The sequence below is a fragment of the Mus musculus genome, chromosome 16 (genome assembly GCF_000001635.26).
Source record: "Mus musculus strain C57BL/6J chromosome 16, GRCm38.p6 C57BL/6J".
Lineage (NCBI taxonomy): Eukaryota > Metazoa > Chordata > Mammalia > Rodentia > Muridae > Mus > Mus musculus.
The window spans coordinates 58,669,888-58,689,650 of record NC_000082.6 but is presented as its reverse complement, the minus strand read 5'-3'; the positions used below and the strand labels follow the sequence as shown (position 1 = coordinate 58,689,650).

Below are 19,763 nucleotides of genomic sequence, written 5' to 3'. Positions count from 1 at the left end.
TGGAAATCTACATGTGATGTTAAAAACATGATGTCTTTGAGGGTCTTTAATATCTAACTAATCTAACCATGTTTAACAGTTTTTAAATGTCCATGGTAATAAAGGCTTTTAAGGGAAAACGCCAGTCTTTCCCTCATCTTGACTTTTCGTCTTTTATCCTAAAGCAACCACTCTTAAATCTTTTCACCTTTTTTTTTTCCTCCATCTTTCTTTTCCCCCTTGAGTCAGGATTTCTCTGTGTAGCCCTGGTTGTCCTGGAACTCACTCTGTAGACCAGGCTACCCCTGCCTCTGCCTCCTGAGTGCTGGGATTAAAGATGGGTGCCACCACTGCCTGACTTACCTCTACTTTAAAAAAATATTTTTATTGTTTGTGTATGATCATGTTGCCTGCATGTATATAAGTGCATATGAACATGCCTGTTGCCAATGGAGGCCAAAAGAGGGTGTGGGATCACCTGTAAGCGAAGTTACAGACTGTTGTGGTCTACAATGGATGCTGGGGCCAGATCCTGGGTGTTCTAGAAGAACAGTAAGCAAGCACTGAACCACCAGGATATCTCTGTTGTTCCTATCTCTATGTTATATATCAAGTTTAATCTCACATTTGTCTGAACATAATAATTACATATTTTGCTTGTCTTCCTTTGTTTATTTTCCTTCCTCCCATATTTGGAGATTCTCTACAGGGCCTAGTGACCCCCACCTGTCTATTTGCATACATAGGCTCTAAGACACTGCACACTCTTAAGAATGCACAAAGCTAGAGGACAAAAAAGAGCTAGACAGTTTGGTGGGCCACCAAAGCCTCCAAAGTAAAGCAATTTTCTTCAGAACTATTTTTTTTCCTGCAGAAACAAACTTATGAGTCTCCTGCACAGAGGGAGCCCAATATCCTCTGAGGAAGGGAACAGGAGTTGGGTTAGAGTCCCCAACTCCTGATAACTTTCAAAATGGCTCAGCGGCTAAGAACACTGACTGCTCTTCCAGAGGTCCTAAGTTCAATTCCCAGCAACCACATGGTGACTCACAACCATCTATAATGGGGTCTGATGCCCTCTTCTGGGTGTCTGTAGAGAGCAATGTGGTATACTCACATGCATAAAATAAATCTTTTGTAAAAAAAAAAATCCCTTCTTTTCTGATTTCTGCCTCTGATGTTTGTTTCTCTTTTCTTTATTTCCGATAATTTTGTGTGTATGTATGTGTGCATGTGTGCATGTGCACTTGTGCAAGCGTGTGTGTGTGTGTGTGTGTGTGTGTGTGTGTGTGTGTGTGTAAGAGAGAGAGAGAGATCTAATGTAACAATAAAACCCATGAGAGAGAGAACATGAAAATGATTCAGAGTCTGGTGTATTTCACAAACATGATGCTCTCCAGTTGAAGCCATTTTCTGCCTGTAGACAACTCAACTGTGTGCTCCTTATGGCTCCCATCTCCACTCGGTACATTCATTTACTGAATCCATGTATGTGCTCACAGACACTGAGCCTGATTGGGCTACTGTGAATCTTCTTTTAAAAAATTTTTTTTTATTTATTTATTTCATAATAGTACACTGTAGCTGTCTTCAAATACACCAGAAGAGGGCATTGGATCCCATTAGAGATGGTTGTGAGCCACCAAGTGGTTGCTGGGAATTGAACTCAGGACCTCTGGAAGGAGCAGTCAGTGCTCTTAACTGCTGAACCATCTCTCCAGCCCTGGCTATGTGAATCTTGCAACACAGAAGTGTAAGTCACTCTCTGGTGTTTACTGTCACAGGAGTAAAATGCTTTACCTGCTCCAAGTGTGCTTAAGTCTAGTTTCTTCTCATGTTTATCTCCGTGTTTGTTCACTTTTCCCTGTGAATGAGGTGATGGTGTGTAGTTCTTCGGTATGTAGTTCTATGTTACCACATTTAAATACTCTGTTTTCTTCCGGTTCTTTGGATGTTCATGTTCTTTCTATTTTATCTTAACTCCTTTTTAAACTTCTGTACCTGCCTAGAATAGCTGCTGTGTATTACGTTCTAAAGCACTGTGTCTTGAGTTGTCTCTGCTACACATTACCTCTTAGTTTTATTTTATAGTTTCATTTAAATTATTTTAATAAATGCTGTGATGCTTTTATTGATATACGATGATAGATAGGCTTGTGATAGGTCTATTATTTTGTATTACCTGTTCTAAATTTATGTTTTAAAAGTTCTCCAGTTTGGATTGGTTTACATTTCTACATTATACTCTACTTTTATTTATTTATGTTCCTTTAGATAGCACCTATGAGGTTTTAGATAGTACCTATAAATGCCCTTTAAATTATGAGTAACTACCATATTTACATTTCCTCTGCTTTAATTCCAGCCAAAAGAAACCAATTTGAACTATCATATTCTCTATCTTTTTAAAGACCTTTATGTGAATGAGTGTTTTTCTGCATGCGTGTGTGTATATATGTGCACCTTTGCTGGCCAGAAGAGGGCATCAGGTTCACTGAAACAGGAGTTACAGTTGGTTGTGAGCCACCATGTGGGTGGCTGGGAATGGAACCTGGATCCCTGCAATAGTGGCTGGCGAGTATTCTTACAGCTGAGCCATCTCCCCAGCTTGATTTGTCAAGATATTTTGTATCCTGACTTCTCCTCTTTTGGTTTTTTTTTTTAACTAAAAATGTAAAAGTCTAGAGTGTGTTTGAATAGATAATTTTGATTGCTTATTTATTGTATGTGCACACACACAGGAGCATATGCCCAGGGATGGATGCCTGTGGAGGTCAGAGGATGATTTGTGGAGATCAGTTCTCTCCTTCCACCATGGGAAGTCTGGGGATTGATCTCAGGTTGTCTCGCTTCTCAGATGTGTCTTCATCCATCGAGTCATCTTACCAGCCCAAAGGAGAAATAAATTTTGAAAATTTTGGTTAGGTGCTGATGATTTTTGTATTCATAAATAAGCTTGATGATGTAAATACATACAGGGTTGTGATGATTTATAGTGGAAATAATTTAATGGCTCACAAAAATAGAGACTTGAAGTCTTGCTGAAACTTCTTGCTGAAGTTTCAAACACACCCTGTGGTGTCCAGAAACTACACACTAGAGATGCCTCTTTGAATAAGTGTCTTTTAAATTTTCTTCAATGTCATTTATTATTCGAAAGTCAAGATACTATGCTTGTTCCTTCTCAGAAAGAGGCAGACACTTTCTCATGGAGTCAGACAACTCCGGATTGGAACCTGTAGGGATTCTGATAAGAACCCAGCTGCAGTCGTTCCGCTTTCTTGCAGCTGTAGCACACAGCAAACGCTGAACTTCAGGCGGTTGTGGGAAACCTGGTGGAGTCACGTGACAAGGCATGTGTAGCAGGCACACTGTGTTGAGTTGCTAACAGTAGTCTGGAAAATCTCTCCAGAGAAGCGCAGTTTAAGAAGCACAGGATTCAAAGGCTCTCACATCTTGTTTTATTCTGCCTTGTCCTTCTCCAGAAATCTCTCTGCCCCCTCCCCCTCTCCCTCTTCCTTCTCTTCTCACTCTCCCTTCTTCCTCAGTTTTCTTCATTCCCCCTCCACCTTCCTCCCCCAAACCAAGAACTACATTTGAGCAAAGCTGTTCCGCAAGGTTCTTACAAGATTGCCATGTTCATGCACAGTTAGAACCTGAAGACACTGCGCACAGCAATGAAAATAATTTTTATTTAGCTTTTACTACCGAGAAAACCTTGTTGTTAATGGATTACACTGTTTATGAAATATTGTGATTCCAAACTGACCAGGCGTGTTGACACAGAGCACAAGCTACATTATCGCCTTCCCTTTCCTCCACAGACAGCAGCTGTACAGTCTTCACCCCGTAGCAGTCACACCTCGTGTAGCCTTTCAGTTTCTCTCTTCTCTGTTTCATTTATATGAGCTGTTTCTTACGCTTCCTCCCCTGGGATTTCCTCCCTTGATTTCTCTGCCCTGATTCAGTCTGTCGCGTCCTTTCTTAATACTGCACTTACTTCCTTGGCCAGGTCTTCTTCTACTTTTTCAATTACCACCTTTATATGAACAATAGGTATGTTTATGCTTCCGGGTTGAATTTCCTCAAGAGCTATAGATTCGCATAAACACTAGCATGGGTAGCTTGTGGGCATTTTAAGCTCTTCCATAACCTCCCCTCATTTTTGTTAATGGCACTTAACACATTCTAGTTATCTATGGCTATTTAACAATCTTTACATTTAATGAACTATCACAGCAACTACCTTATCATGTACAATGATGCTGTGGACAATGATTCTGGAATCTCAGCTATAGCTTGACTCTGCTCACATGCTAGGTGGGTGTCACCTGAGAAGACCGCCTTTGGTTGTCAACAAGGCAGGTCCCATTCCTTACTAAAATGAGGAAAAGTAGGTCCTTGTTCATTGCTTCCTTTCTTATTTATTTATTTATTTATTTATTTATTTATTTAGTGCATTGATGTTTTGCTGCATATATACCTGTGGTGGTGGGGGGGGGGGTTAGATCCCTTGGAATTGGAGTTACAGTTGTGGGCTGCCTTTTGGGTGCTGAGAATTGAACCCAGGTCATCAGGAAAAGCAGCCAGTGTTCTACCTGCTGAGCTGTCTCTCCAACCCCAAAATATATTCTTTTAAAGTATCCCTTCATGTTGAATAGCATAAAAGAGGAAGATAATAAAAACTACCTTGAGTAGAAGCTGCCGAGTTGTATTGCTGGAGATACTAATTAAAATATTTTAAAGGATATTTATTTATTGGCTGGTTGGGTTTTTGGTTGGTGGAGCTGTTGGTTTTGGTGGGGGGCATGCATTGGAATTTTTTTGTTTTGTTTGTTTGGTTGGTTTTGTTTTCTTTAAGGTATATTTATTTAATGGATGAGTGCTCTATCTGCTTGTATACCTGTGTGCCAGAAGAGGGCATCAGATCCTTTTATAGATGATTGTGAGCCACCATGTGGTTGCTGGGAATGGAACTCAGGATGTCTAAGAGAGCAGCCAGTACTCTTAACCACTGAGCCATCTCTCCAATCCTTTGTTTTGAGACATGGTTTCTCAATGTCCAGGAACTTGCTCTGTAGACCAGGCCAACCTGAACTCATAGATCTGCCTTTCTGCCTCTGCCCCTGCCCCAGCCCCAGCCCCTGCCACTCAAGCACTGGGATTAAAGGCATACATCACTATCCCAGCAAGGATATTTATTGACCCAATTATTTTCACAACAGAACTTCAAGAATTTGATAAGCTGGGTGGATTCACATATTATATGTGTTGTTAGCAGGATGTACATCCCAGATGGAACAGATCATGTAAAGGGCTTTCTGCCTTACCCATCTGAAAACTGGAAGTGACCTTAGTCACACCTGAACATGGAAAAATTGCCATGAAGACTAATTTATATATGTGTTTTCATGCCAGATGATGGTGGCCTGTGCCTTTAATCCCAGTACTCAGGAGGCAGAGGCAGGCTGATCTCTGAATTCAAGGTCAATTTAGCCTACAGAGTTCCAAGACAGCCAGGCTACACAGAGAAACCGTGTCTCAAAAAAAAAAAAAAGTGTGTGTGTGTGTGTGTGTGTGTGTGTGTGTGTGTGTGTGTGTGTGTACTAAAATGAACTTTTTAGTTGGGGGCCTTACCAACCACTTCATAAGCAAATTACCTATGACAGGGTAGTGTGGCAACTCTCATCCTATGGCCAGCTTTGTGGTAACTTATTGAGAATACGGTGGCTTAGATCGTGACAAATTGTGTGTTAAAACGTGTTTTTTTAATTATTGGATATTTTCTTTATTTACATTTCAAATGTTATGCCCTTTCCCAGTTTCCCCTCTCCCCTCCAGAACCCCCTATCCCCTCTCCCTGCTTCTATAAGGGTGTTCCCCCATCCACCCACTCCCACCTCCCCCCCCCCCTGGCATTCCCCTACACTGGGGTATCAAGCCTTCACAGAACCAAGAGCTTTTCCTCCCATTGATGACCAACAAGGCCATCCTCTGCTACATATTTAGCTGGAGCCATGGGTCCCTCCATGTGTACTCTTTGGTTGGTGGTTTAGTCCCTGGAAGCTCTGGGAGGAACATATATATATATCCTTTATTTACATTTCAAATGTTATCGCCTTTCTTGGTTTCCCCTACAACCCCCCCTATCCCCTACCTCCTTCCCCTGCTCACCAATCCACTCACTCCCCCTTTCTGGCCCTGGCATTCCCCTACACTGGGGCATAGAGCTTCATAGGACCAAGGGTCTCTCCTCCCACTGATGACTAACTAGGCCATCCTCTGCTGCGTATGTAGCTGGAGCCATGAGTCCCACCATGTGTTTTCTTTGGTTGATGCTTTAGTCCCTGTGAGCTCTAGGGGTACTGGTTAGTTCATATTGTTGTTCCTCCTATGGAGTTGTAAACCCCTTCAACGCCTTGGGTCCTTTCTCTAGCTCCTTCACTGGGGACCCTGAGGAACGTGTTTCTCAAGTGTGAAATAGATACGAGACTGCAGGGGAGAGTTCAGAATACCAGCTGAATGAGCTTAACGTGTAGACTTGAACTTGGAATGTGGTTTAATGACCTTGCTCTGCTGGCACACCTCGCTCATAGAAACTGGTCTGTGAGGTTCTCTATTGTGACTGGGACTCCAGGAACGCAGGAGGATTAGTCAAGCATTTGTAAGCCCTAGGCTCACTAACTTAAGTGTCCTGGTTAAGGGTTATTATGAAGTTAGACCTTCTATATTTCTTTGGGAGGCACTAAATTTTAAAATGCGGGCTTTCAAACACCTAGCTAGTATTTATGGTGGGGAACACAATTTTTAAATGGACTTTTCTAGATACACCCTTGGAACTCTGCTTTCATGGATTAGGAATCACATACAGTATTAGGTTTGATATCAAAATATTCTGCAAAAACAGTTGTAAACAAAGGATTAACAGGGTCCTCCTAAGTAATGTGAATAAACCACATCTAACACAATTTGTTTATAATGAAATTTACATCGAATGACTACTGTAATGACAGTAATAATAAAAATAAGAAATATGTTGCACAAGATAAGACTATTTCCAGGGCAGGATTCTTAGAGATATGACAAAGTGTGAAACAGTCCGAGCAAAGACAGCAAGTACCAAAAGACCAGAGGGGACACAACTGAGAGGATGCTCATAAGACAGTCTGAAGGCAAAGTGCACAGGAGAAAAAGGACGAGAGGCCAACATCAACAAGGGCCGAATAATGGACTGGTTTCAACGTCAGGATAACTTAGAATTGTCTATAGGACTTGCTTTGACTATTCAGGATGGAAGTGTCAAGGGATCTAGATAAACAATTCTGAAGGACCAGAGTGACTAGAGGCAAAGCAAGCTTTAGGGAATAATTCTGCGCCCCCTGCCCTCCGCTGTGGGAACCAGAAGAACACATAACAACACAGAACTTCAGAGGTTAGACCAGAACACAAGACATGACACTTCCCTCTTGTCCCATGGTGGGTGTGCTGAGCTACCAGGAGGCACCACGCCCTACTGTCTAATATGGAGGGGACTTTGAGTTACCCAGGCAAGGCTCCTCACACAGTTTCAAACTTTCAAGTAACGTATATCTCGTTAAAATATAACAAAAGACCCATGAAAGATTGTGTCCTAATGAAACGCATTATTTGGCTCAGATCTGGGCATGTCAAAGTATTACACTTAGTTGACCATTGTTGTTTGACTCCTGGAAGTTCACACGATGCAGATTTGGTCCTCTCTGTGGGTTTTTCAAGATGGTGGAAACTTGAAGAGATCCAGATTAATGTGAGGGAGTTAGGTCACCAGATACACTGTTCTGAGAAGGGATAAATGACGATTCCTCAGAAGTCAGTTGTCATGAGAATGATACAAAGGACATCCCCTGCACCTGCTTGGCTTATACTGTAGATGGCCACTTCTCTCTTCTCTGACACATTGTGAAACAGCCAAAAAGGCCCCGTTAAAAGGCCAAACTGATGGAGCTGCCTGATTCTCAATTTTCAGCATCCAGAAGGACAACCTAAACCTTTCCTTATGAAATACCTAGCCTTTGGTATTCCATTACAGTAAAAGAAATCCGACTAATCTAAGCAAGCGCAGTGCAGTAGTAGGATGGCAGTTATATACGTGTCCCTGTGTATGTATATCTTGCCTGATATACCCTTATAACCAACAACACGCCTGTGTCAGACAACAGGAGTTAGGTGTTTATACCACATGGGGGTGTACCTTCACCTTGTAAACTCAGAACAGATGTCAATAAGATTTTGAAAGAGCAATTAATTTTGAAGAATAGGGCTAGAGAGATGTCTCAGCGATTAAGAGCACTGACTGCTCTTCCTAAGGTCCTGAGTTCAAATCCCAGCAACCACATGGTGGCTCACAACCACCTGTAATGGGATCCAATGCCCTCTTCTGGTGTGCCTGAAGCAACTGTGTGTGTGTGTGTGTGTAGCAAATGAAAAAAAAAAAAAAAAAAAAAGAATGTTCTTCAGGTTTACATCTGTTCCTGGTCTTCCAGACAGAGTTCAGAGTGGATACTGAAGAATCCAAACAAAGGTGGTAGGATTTTAAAACTTCATCTGTGTCTGTGTCTAACACCTACAAGCCTTAAATACAATTAAATCAGCCAGGGATCTTTGTGATCCACCACCACCACCACCACCCCAGTTCTGGGAATAAAATTCAGGACTTCATGCATGCTAGACAGGCTCTGCCATTAAACCATATGCTCAGCTTGACATTTTTAGCTCTTTAAAAGGTATCCAGACAGGGGTATGTGAACATCTGTTCTTATGTCTTTCTTTACTGAAAGGTTACCTACAGATATAAGAAAATTCTCTGATGTTGTAATGCTGAGTTCAAGGGAATTTGATAAATGTACAGAGTATAATCACCTTTGTCACCTCAGCCACAGAACAGGTAACACCTTAGTGCCCCACCTGCAGCCGCTGACTGCTTCCCTGGTGAAGTCTTCACAGGTGACATTGGACAGCAGGCACTTTTCTGACATCTTCCTGATGCCTTGCACACTAGCATTTCTCAGGCAGTACTCCTTTCTGTTGCTGAGTTTTAATGTCTGCATAAGTCACAAACTGTTTATCCATTTACCTGCTAATCTGCACTTGAGTTTTTAATTTTAACTATTTTTAGTAAAATGGCTAAGAAAATAAAATGAAAAAATGGATCTCTCTCTTGGGTAAAATATCTAGTAATAAAGAACTACTACTATACCGAGAAATATTTGTACTAAGTTATCACAATAAAGGAAACAAATACTTTTCTTATGTTATAATAAAATTTATTAGCTGAATCTATGTAAGACATGTTGAAGAATCTGTAGATTTTCTTACCCTAAAAGTGGCAAACACAATCACATACATCCAACATATTCCAGGATAATATTTAAATATTGTTCTTTACAAATTCAATATATTATAAATCAAGTAACATAGCGCAGTCAGACTATTATTTAGACAAGTAAACCACACATTAAGAAATCGGCTGCATATGTAGCAGAAGATGACCTAGTCGGCCATCATTGGGAAGAGAGGCCCCTTGGTCTTGCAAACTTTATATGCCCCAGTACGGGGGAACGCCAGGGCCAAGAAGTGGGAGTGGGTGGGTAGGGGAGTGGGGGGGGGGTATGGGGGACTTTTGGGAAAGCATTTGAAATGTAAATAAAGAAAATACCTAATTTTTAAAAAAAAAGAAAGAAAAAGAAATCTGCTGTGACTTTTAAAAGAAAAGATAAAAGTTGAAGAATCTCTAATTTAAAAAGTAACACAATTTCTATTGGCCCATTTTTTAAATAAAAAATATAAAATGCCCAGGTTAGACTCCATTCTCTTTAATTAAAGAGAAAAAAAATGTGTTTCATTTGTCCTTAGGCTAATCTCCCATATCTAAGTCTCTAAAATATAAAACTTTTAAGTATCAGAATCCAGGGATATAAGCTTTCACTTTCAAAATTACATAGAATCCTAATGTTAGCTAATTATGATCTCACAAAAACCTTACCACTGAAGATATCACTTATTTAAATAATAATAATGCCATCTGCAGTTGTAAACTAGGTCATCATTATATAATACAAAAACTGACTAAAGAAAATTTCCAGAGCTCTTAAATAGCTATCTTTAAAAAAAAAATGAGTATTTTTTTATAATATTCTGGAATATAGAGAAAGATACATGAAAATTACGTCAAAGAAACTTCAAAAGCAACAAAGAAAAACATGTTTCTTCAAATTGCTTTCTTTCTTTCTTCCTTTCTTTCTTTTTTTCGTTTTTTTTTTTGGGGGGGGGGGTTGGTTCTTTTTCAAGACAGGGTTTCTCTGTGTAGCCCTGGCTGGACTAGAACTCCCTTTGTAGAATAGCCTGGCCTCAAAATCACAGAGATCCACCAGCCTCTGCTTCCTGAATACTGAGATTAAAGGCAAACATCACCACGGACTGGCTTCAAATTGCATTCCAAAGTTCCCAAGAAGGGCATCCTGACTGAACTAATGAAGATAAAATGTATTCCCTGATAAACTTCTGTAGCAAAAACTAAAACTTCAAGCAACATATAAAATGAAGAGTTTCCTGGTACCTATCATAGTATTTACATTCCCTTATCTCAAAGACCTGGAAACACAATGTCAAACTGACTGGTCACAGAAAATTATTCTAAAAGTACAAATGGATGTCACAGACAAGGAATCTGACAGTTTGACATCCCCACCCACCTCTGAGCCACCTCCTCCCACAGCACTGGAAAAGATCAAAACCGCCTGCCACAGACGGGGTGCCCAGGGTGAAGAAGGCGGGGACAGTAAGGCACGGAAGACACTGCCTGCCACACAGTGGCCACAGTGCACGAAGACACCACCTGTGTCCACCAGGCCCTGGAGCAAGGCTCTGTCTGATGCATCAGTGCACCCAGTCCTTTGGATGGCGCAACACTTCCAGAATTTCAGCTTCTTTGGAATTCTCTGGGGGAGAATGCATGTACTCCCATCTACGCATGTCCAAAACGAAACAAAAAAAAAAGCAAACAAAATAACAATAAATGACATACATAACTAATGGAGAATAAAACCCTAAGAGTAAAAACAATGCATAGTTCCTCCACCCCACTGTGACTACTGTGTCTCTACTATATATATATAAAAAAATCAGCTACTTAAGAGAGTAAATTTCTTAATAAGTCTTAGGAATATCTGGGTTAATACTAAGATCCTTTCATTACAAACTTGGGTTTCATAAAGTATAGAGCCTTGGGTAGTACACAGGTAGCTTAAGTTTTACACTACAAATGTATCTTTCTAGAAAGAAGGCTGTGAGGAAAGGCCAGACTCAGCTTCCCACTTGCTCTCTCCACATCCTCAGATACAAAGCGCATAGGACACACATCCTGTCACTTCTTACAGAATCCAATCTGGGCTTTATTCTCTCACAGTTTTCTTATAAAAATCAGACAAACATAAATGAAGTATTAGGTAACACCCTGTCAAGGCTAATGTGCAGATTCCATGGGGCACAGGAAGTTACTATGACAGGAGTTACTCACTATAGGACACTGAGTTACTATGACAGAGTTACTATGTCAAGGGTTACTATGACAAATCAGCTTCTTACCTTGCTGTTAGAGGTAAAGACATCAAGATACTTTCGATCCTGGATCCTGGAGTAAAGAGGCCAAACTTGGTGCCCCGATCATACAACAGATTAAACTCCACATACCTGTCAGAAAGACACCAGATAGTCGTAAAGGTGTGTTGAGCGAAACTTTCTAGAAATCCTTAAGGAAAACGAAGAGTGGCCCTTCTCCCCATATCTCATACCAACTAGCTTACACACAGCACACAGCTTACACAGCCCAGCGAGCCCTCTCCTCTGGAAAGCGTAAATAAAAGGGCATTCTACCCGCCAAACAATTGGATGCAGATTGTGCCCAACACAGAGCCCAACACAGAGCAACCACAAATCAGCAAGGTTATGTTCTCCCCATGAATAAACAGTGCAAACACAAATTGGGACCAGGCACGCACAACAATTAAGAAAGAAGCAGCATTGTTTCCTGGGTAACCCAGCCTGGGTCCTCACTGTTGCACAGGCATTCAGGAAAAGGGCTTCATCAGGGGCTCACAATACTACACTAGGAATACCCAACTTCCATAGGTTAAGTGCCAGGAACTGCTGAGCAAGGAACTTACGACTGCTGCTACTGCTGCTGCTACTACTACTGTTATTATTCTATAAGGAATAGGTTTATGTTATTCTATAAGCAACAGTGACTAAAACAGCCGGGATCTGCCTCCTTCCCTGCCAGAGTTCACAGCATCAACAGAGATGGGACCACTCATACCTCCTCTCTTTACAGCCATCACTGTGAAAGCTACAGCCTTGCTCTTCAGTGCTTAGCTTAACTTGGTTTTGTTTGTTTGTTTTTGTTTTTGTTTTTGTTTTTTTGCTTCTTTTCTTCATGAAAATATCTTGGTATCAAGTAAAGTTAGGCTCAGTGTATTGTCCAAATTTTCTACTAACTGTTAGGGAACCAGATCTGAATTCTATCTAGCTTAAACATCTGTTTCTGATGTTAACATCACAGGATTCAAAAATCTCTTCAGATTTAAACTTGTACTTTCTACTGTCCTAAAGAATTCAGAATGATTCATAAAAATGGTTTTTTAGGGGTAGGGGAGGGACGAGATCTATATAGGGGATATAGATGACAAGTTATGACTAGACTAAGAAACTGAAGCCAGCGCTGACCATAAAGGGCCTTTGCGATGATGCTGGAGCTATCTAAAGCCCCAGAGTCTACTGCTATCTTCCAAGCCAAAGATAACAGTGGCAGACAGCTTCTCTTTTGAACATCAGTGACCTACTAAGCTATGAGTGAGTAACCTCAGGGGACCCAAGATAAATCTAGAGAAAGGGGGTCAGAATGGGAAGCATATGGGTGACAAATTGGCAGGGGTGGGGGCCTTGTATTGCTTTAAAATTTTCTAAAAGAAAACTGACTCTATTCTCACTTCATTAGGCTGTTACACGGGGACCTGACAGGGCACACAGTTATGTGAGTAAAACAAACACCCAAACTCAGAAAGGTAAATACAAACATATTTTATCTTTAAACATGGAACATGTAAGTTGACTTCTTCAAGGCCTCTTCAAGGCACAGCTTTAGCTCCTTAGGGCTCAGGTGCCTGAGAGTTAACAGGAATTAGAAGAACTCGGGCTATGACTGCGACTTATGGTACACATGCAATTAACATGAGCAAGGAAACTGCCGGGGGCTGGGAGAGTGGGTGTGGCGAGCTGGCTCACGAGGGTCACTGAGCCTGAACACAACCTATCTTGCCACCTATGAATTCATCAATACAATCAGGGGCCGAGGTTAAGGATGGGTGATACAGGAGGACTTTCACATCTGGTGTGCCATCAGACCTGCTGTGTAGTTTGGGCTTAAGGACTTACTGGTAAGGACACCTTATGGTCCGTATATGATAACACCATATATACCACAGGCTTCCTGGGAAAACCAGACACACAATGGCTCCCTCATACAGGGGTTGTGCATAAGAGGTCCAAAATAAGTAAAGGTGATCACGAAGACTGTATTACAATAGCTTCTTCATAAAATATTTAAGACGAATATTTTAAAGTGTGACTCTGAATTTATAAGCAAAAGAAGAAGAAAAAATAATCTTAAATGATGCCCTCATCTTAGCAGAAGGTAGAAGCTGTCACTGGGAAATGAAGAGAAAAATATTCCACAAGTTCTTACCACGTAAATGCCTACCACAAATACACATACAGGTGAATTAAGTAAATCTTGTGACATTGATTATACAACGTCGTTAAGTTAATTTTTTTTTCTTAAAGATTTATTTATTTATTTATTGTAAGTACACTGTAGCTGTCCTCAGACACTCCAGAAGAGGGAGTCAGATCTCGTTACGGATGGTTGTGAGCCACCATGTGGTTGCTGGGATTTGAACTCCTGACCTTCGGAAGAGCAGTCGGGTGCTCTTACCCACTGAGCCATCTCACCAGCCCATTAAGTTAATTTTTAATGTTCGTCTACTTAAGAAAAAAAAATCACCGTGGATTAATATGACTAGTTATAAAGTATTTAGCCAAAACAGCACAACAGCCACTGTGCCTGGAGGCCCTCCAAGTCTGTGAGCTGTGTAGACTGTTCACCCTCCTGTCACTCACCGCCCTCTCCTCAGCTGCTGCCACAGCTTGTCCCTGGGGGTGTAGGAGTCATCGCAGTGCTTCTTCACAATGGGAACATAGGAAGGGACCACAGCCTCAGCACACGTCTTCACGAAGCGGAAAGCCTCCTCCTTGGAGGGGGAGTCAAGATCGTCAAAAAAGATGCCGCCGATGCCCCTCCGCTCCCCGCGGTGAACTATAAAGAAGTAGTCGTCACACCTAGAACGGGCAGCAGAGAAAAAGCATGGACTAAAAGATGAGAGATGCGTGCGACTTGAAACGATCCGTTGGGTTCAACGCCCGCTCCTCGGCTCACCCCAGCAGTATCTTTGTTTTCTCTAGGACTACAAAACGAGGACTCTAGCCAGACTTTCTACAGCTACCAAGCAATTCAAACCAAGCCAATCTAAAGGACAAGCAATACTAAGAACTTGTGCAGATAAAGCGACAGTGCAGCTGGCTACCATACTTCCTAAGACTTCCGGGGGCACCGCTGCTTTTACAGGGGGCAGGGGATGAGGGTCTCCTAACATGGGCACCAGCTGGGGTACGAGCCTGAGCTTTCATGTGCCTAGTCTCAATTCAGCAAAAGCAGAATGCTGTCAACAATTTTAGTATTTAGTATCTCTTTCAGTGTTAAAAGCGGTGACTCTCAAGCATGCACAACTAGGGAAAAGGCTGTCAGAGGAAACGCTTACAGAATGTCTTCACGTGTGTTCAAGGTTAGCCTCCTGACCAGCACAAGAAGCCATCAGTCTACTCTGGGTGCTTTCATCTACCGTCTAAAAAAACAAGTCTCCCAAGACATCACTTACTAATGCTAAACATGGAGAATAGACCTTAACTTTGAAAGAGTTCTTTTGATGATCTTTATATAAATCAGGCCTACGGGCAAGTCTTTTCAAACAAACATAGAAAATACCAGTGTCGACAGCTCACCATTTTTTAAACTTTGGGTAGATGTCTGGCCCATGCTGATCGCAAGCTTCCTTTAGAGTACGGTGGAAATGGACAGCATCCTCTTGGTTCAAGTATGTCGGTGTGAGGTCACAGCCACCCCCAAACCACCAGTGTGTGTTACCTATGAAAGCGAGGAAGCTCAATCTCGGTTGCCTTGAGACTAGAGCGCACCACTGTTTATACTAGCAAGCTTAATTCAGCAAGTTAATTCATCACCATGAAATAGGTGGCAGTCAAAGAACATCTAACCGAAAATAGCGCCAACAGCCGGTAAAGCTGAGGCTGGCGAGACGCAAAAGCAGAAAGGAAAGGAGACAGGAAGTCAGGGAGAGAGAAGAAGCCAGCAGGGAAATGGGACGGAGGGCCTCGAGTATTAACGGTCTGGACAGTTGGTCTCGGCTGTGAATCTCAATGGTGGCTTAACATTAGGATCACACAGCTCAAACGCTGATGTGTGCATGGGTGCTCATGCGTGCATGTTCATTGGTATAGAGGCCAGGAGTTAATGTGAGATGTCTTCCTCACTCATTTCGCCATCAGACTGGCTTTGAGTTAGTGTTTCTCACTAAAACAGGTTACTAATTAGCTATAGTGCCTGGCTCTAGATATCCTCCTGTCTGTTATCCCTAGCTCCTGGCTTTTTAAATGATTGTGGAGTGGGAACTCAGGTCCTCATGCACTGTATATAGGAGAACACACACACATACATACACACACACACACACACACACACACACACACACAATTTGTATACACGCCCCAGTGGCAAGTCCTCAATTTCAGAAATAAGAACTTTATATTTGCAGAAACTTTGTGTGTGTGTGTGGGGGGGGGGGTGAAGTTTGTGTTCACAAAACTCATTCTGTGAGGAGGAAACATTGGATGAGAGATGGAGTCCCATTCTGATGTTTCGGGTCCTATACATCCCGCCAAGGCTAAGCCTCTGGGATAACCCTGGAAAATCCTAAATGTTTGTACTTTCTCTCTTTTTGATAAAGTACCTTTTGATTTTTTTTTTTAAATACAGTCTTGGAAGAGCCCTTACGAAGCTTACCGTCAGCTTCCTCTACTTCAAAGTATCTGTAGTTGAAATGCATGGTGGGCGCATAAGGATTCTTGGGGTGAATCACAGAACTTACACCCATAGCAGTAAATGGCAATTTACCTGGAAAGTAAAACAACACAGTTAGATGCATCTGGCCGCCTGGCTTGACACAATTTACTCCCTCCTGATCTCTGAACCCACTATCAAAGGCTGCTTTGTAACTTGTCTCTGAGTCACAATTTTCACAATTCACGCATGCGGACACGCTTACTGGGTGTCTTAGTCAGGGTTTCTATCAACATGACCAAGAAGCAAGTTGGGGAGGAAAGGGTTTATTCCGCTTACACTTTCCACTTTGCTGTTGATCACCAAAGGAAGTCAGGACTAGAACTCAAGCAGGTCAGGAAGCAGGAGCTGATGCAGAGGCCACGGAGGGATGTTACTTACTGGCTTGCTTCCCCTGGCTTGCTTAGCTTGCTTTCTTATAGAACCCAAGACTACCAGCCTAGAGATGATCCCACCCACAAGGGGCCTTTCCCCCTTGATCACTAATTGAGAAAATGCCTTACAGCTGGATCTCATGGAGGCACTTCCCCAACTGAAGCTCCTTTCTCTGGGATAACTCCAGCCTGTGTCAAGTTGACACACAAAACCAGCCAGTACACTGGGCATACACATCCAAGGGTAGTTCCAGAAAATAAATAAATAAATAAATAAATAAATAGCGCTATTTTTAAGTAAAACTGGTGGGAAAAGAGTTGGCAGGGAGAGTTATCGGACTTACTATCTTTCGTCTTCAGAGTTTTGCCTCTGCCTCTCATTTGGTTCGCTGCTTCCTCAGAAAGATTCCCATGAACGACGGAAATGCTCACCCCGGCCTTTTCAAACACACGCCCGTCCTGAAGCACACAGGTGATGCCACCTCCTCCTGTCCATAGAAACAGAAAGCCAGAGGATAGAGCACCGTCATATGGGAGACAACTCTCCCATGAACGTGGCGACATGAGATGCCTGCTTCCTCCCCTACTTCCTGAACCATCTACGACAGCATATATATTTTCTATGTGTGATAAGTTGGCCTAGCTTTGTGTCTTAAGCTCCTTATTCTAGGAAAACATTGCATCCAGATACAAACCACTGAAATGGCTGCTTCTTCTGTGTTCTCGTGCCATGGCCTAACAACTCCAAGGAACTTTCTCCAGATATCACCAGAAAGAATCCGTTTGTTATTCACAAGACAGAAAGCTAATGTTACAGGCAGGAATGGGTTTACCGAATGGTGTTTTACTTTCACTGAATACAAGAACTCCGTATTCCTTCACATTTTTCGACTCTCAATTTTACCCTATTACCTTTAATTTTTATATGCAATTCAAAAACATAGCTATTCAAACTCTTAAGGGGTTCAGAGTTTAAAATTAAGTAAAATTTTATGTGTGTGTGTATATATGTGTGTTTAATAGGTTTTTTTTTTTTCTTTAAGGCAACAGGTCACCGTAGAGTCATTGTTCTCAAAGACTAATGTCTGAGTTGTTTTATTTCTAAGAAGCAGGGCACCATATTCAAGATCACACCACCGGAGTGATTTAAGTGCTGACCATGTTTCTGACATTCTGAGTTCTCGGCATATATTCATTAACTATGAAACAGAGGTGGAAAACAGTAACTTCCAAAGGTTACACAAAGCTGGCTATCTAGTGTTTGAGATTGTGTCTGGGTCGGTCAGTGACTTTTACCCTAAAACATTACAAGATGAAAAACCATGAAAATCAGACTGACTCCCATTTAATATAGACGTGGTAGCATCATAACTCACAATGGATTGATGATATACTGTTGTATTTCCAGCTTGGAAAAAGTCAGAAATCCTCAAGTTTAAAATTAAGGCGGGAGGGGAGAACAGGGAAGGACTACTCTGTTTGGAACAACATGGCCACCAATACATGACTCAACATGAATGGCATTCTAAGGAATCCTTCAAGAAATTTGATGATGCAATTTAGTAAGAACTACTGGAAGACTAATCAAATATTCCTTATATAACCCGCCAAAAAACAGTAGGGAGACTCTTGACATAGGGAATCTAGCAGACATAAAGGATCAGTGTTTCTTCTGCCTCTAATAGGGCAGGGACAAATGCACCCAGATGGATAAATAAAAAATGTGTGTGTTGGGGGGGGGGGGGGGGGGAGACGTGTTCAGTAACAAACTGAACATGAAAGCTTCACTTTGCTGCCTGCAGATGTTCTTTAACAAACCTATAGAAAAAAAAGTGCAACTATGAATTGCCAATATTTTCAAGTGACTTGTCCTACATTGTTGGCACCTCTGGGTCCACATCTGCAAGTAGAAAGCGAATGGCTCTCTCAATGTCAGTCATTCAAGTCTGTCCCTTCTGACAGATCACCCCCCACCCCCACCCCCCTGTAAAAACTGTTCTACTTTAAATCCCCAATCCTAAACTGCAACTGGTGCCCAACCAAGAAACAGGAGCTCTCTCCTCACCTTCTTTCCTCTCCCACCGGTCCACAGTGAAGTCGGCAACGCCATCTACCTGCGCCAGTGCCCGACACACCTGAGCCTGGGTCTCCATAATCATCAGCTCCATCTTGGTCTTCATGTCCTCCGGCCTCCTCCGCAGCTCCCGCAGCTCGGTCACCGGCGAGGACATGAAGGTGCTGCAGCGGCGGGCCAGCTCGTCCCCGTCCTCCTCCCGCCGTCCAGGTGAGGGGCTCCGCGCCCCCGAGCTCTTGGGCACCATCTCCGCCCGCTGCACGTGCCCAAAGGCGGCGGCTGCCAGCCCTGCCAACCCCGCCAGCGTCGCGGCCAGCCGGGTCCCCAGCCCGGACCCGCCTCTAGCCCAGGGGCCGTAGCCCAGCCCGCGGCGAGGCTGGGGACCAGCCGTGCCAGGCAGCTGGCAGACGCGGGCGGACGCGCAGCGCGGGGACGCGGCGCGCAGCTGAGCATAGTCGCCCAGCACCGCTCGCCACCAGGGGTCCGAACCCAGGCGGCCCAGCCGCAAGGCCATCTCCCGCCGGGACTGGGCAAATCCGATCCTGCAGACCCACCGGAGCTCCCAGGGTCCTGAGACCCAGACTCCCCAGCACTGCTACGTGGAGTTCGGAAGAGCTGCTGCGAGTGTAGGTCGCAGGCTGCTGGCGGGAGCCGAGGAGGCTGCTGGGAACTGTAGTCCCGTCCTATCGCCTCCTGCACTCGCCTGACCGCTCCCGGAAAGAGCAGATAAGACTGCACCCTGCGCACAGAGGTGGGTCCTGCTGCTCGCACGCGGGCCTCCTGTGCTGCCAGAGGACTGTGGAGGTGCTTGGACTGATAAGATAGGCGCTTTAGTCACGTACACCTTGGATTGCCCTGCTCGCTCACCCACAGTGAGCAAAAGTGGGGTTAGAAGGCTGACGACAAACGGGCAGAAATAACAACTCGGAGACACACCCCTTGTCTTCGTCCTGGCTGTGGGTCTGGAGGATGCACCCTTGTCCCTGTGCTTGGCTTACCCAAAGAGTTCAGGGTAGTGGGCTCCTGAGTAGATCCAGAGAAAATATTCGCACTC

General features: G+C 43.1%; 1 protein-coding gene across 1 annotated transcript; it reads right to left on the bottom strand.

Annotated features, from left to right (window-relative positions):
• Positions 1-9,259: 9,259 nt before the first annotated feature.
• On the bottom strand, positions 9,260-19,443 carry Cpox (coproporphyrinogen oxidase). The gene is made up of 7 exons (NM_007757.2): positions 18,701-19,443; positions 16,980-17,123; positions 16,205-16,315; positions 15,130-15,271; positions 14,191-14,409; positions 11,602-11,706; positions 9,260-10,981 (listed from the first exon to the last, which is right to left on the bottom strand). The coding sequence occupies exons 1-7, from the start codon at positions 19,221-19,223 to the stop codon at positions 10,894-10,896; spliced, it is 1,332 nt and encodes a 443-aa protein (NP_031783.2). The 5' UTR covers positions 19,224-19,443; the 3' UTR covers positions 9,260-10,893.
• Between the last annotated feature and the right edge of the window lie 320 nt (positions 19,444-19,763).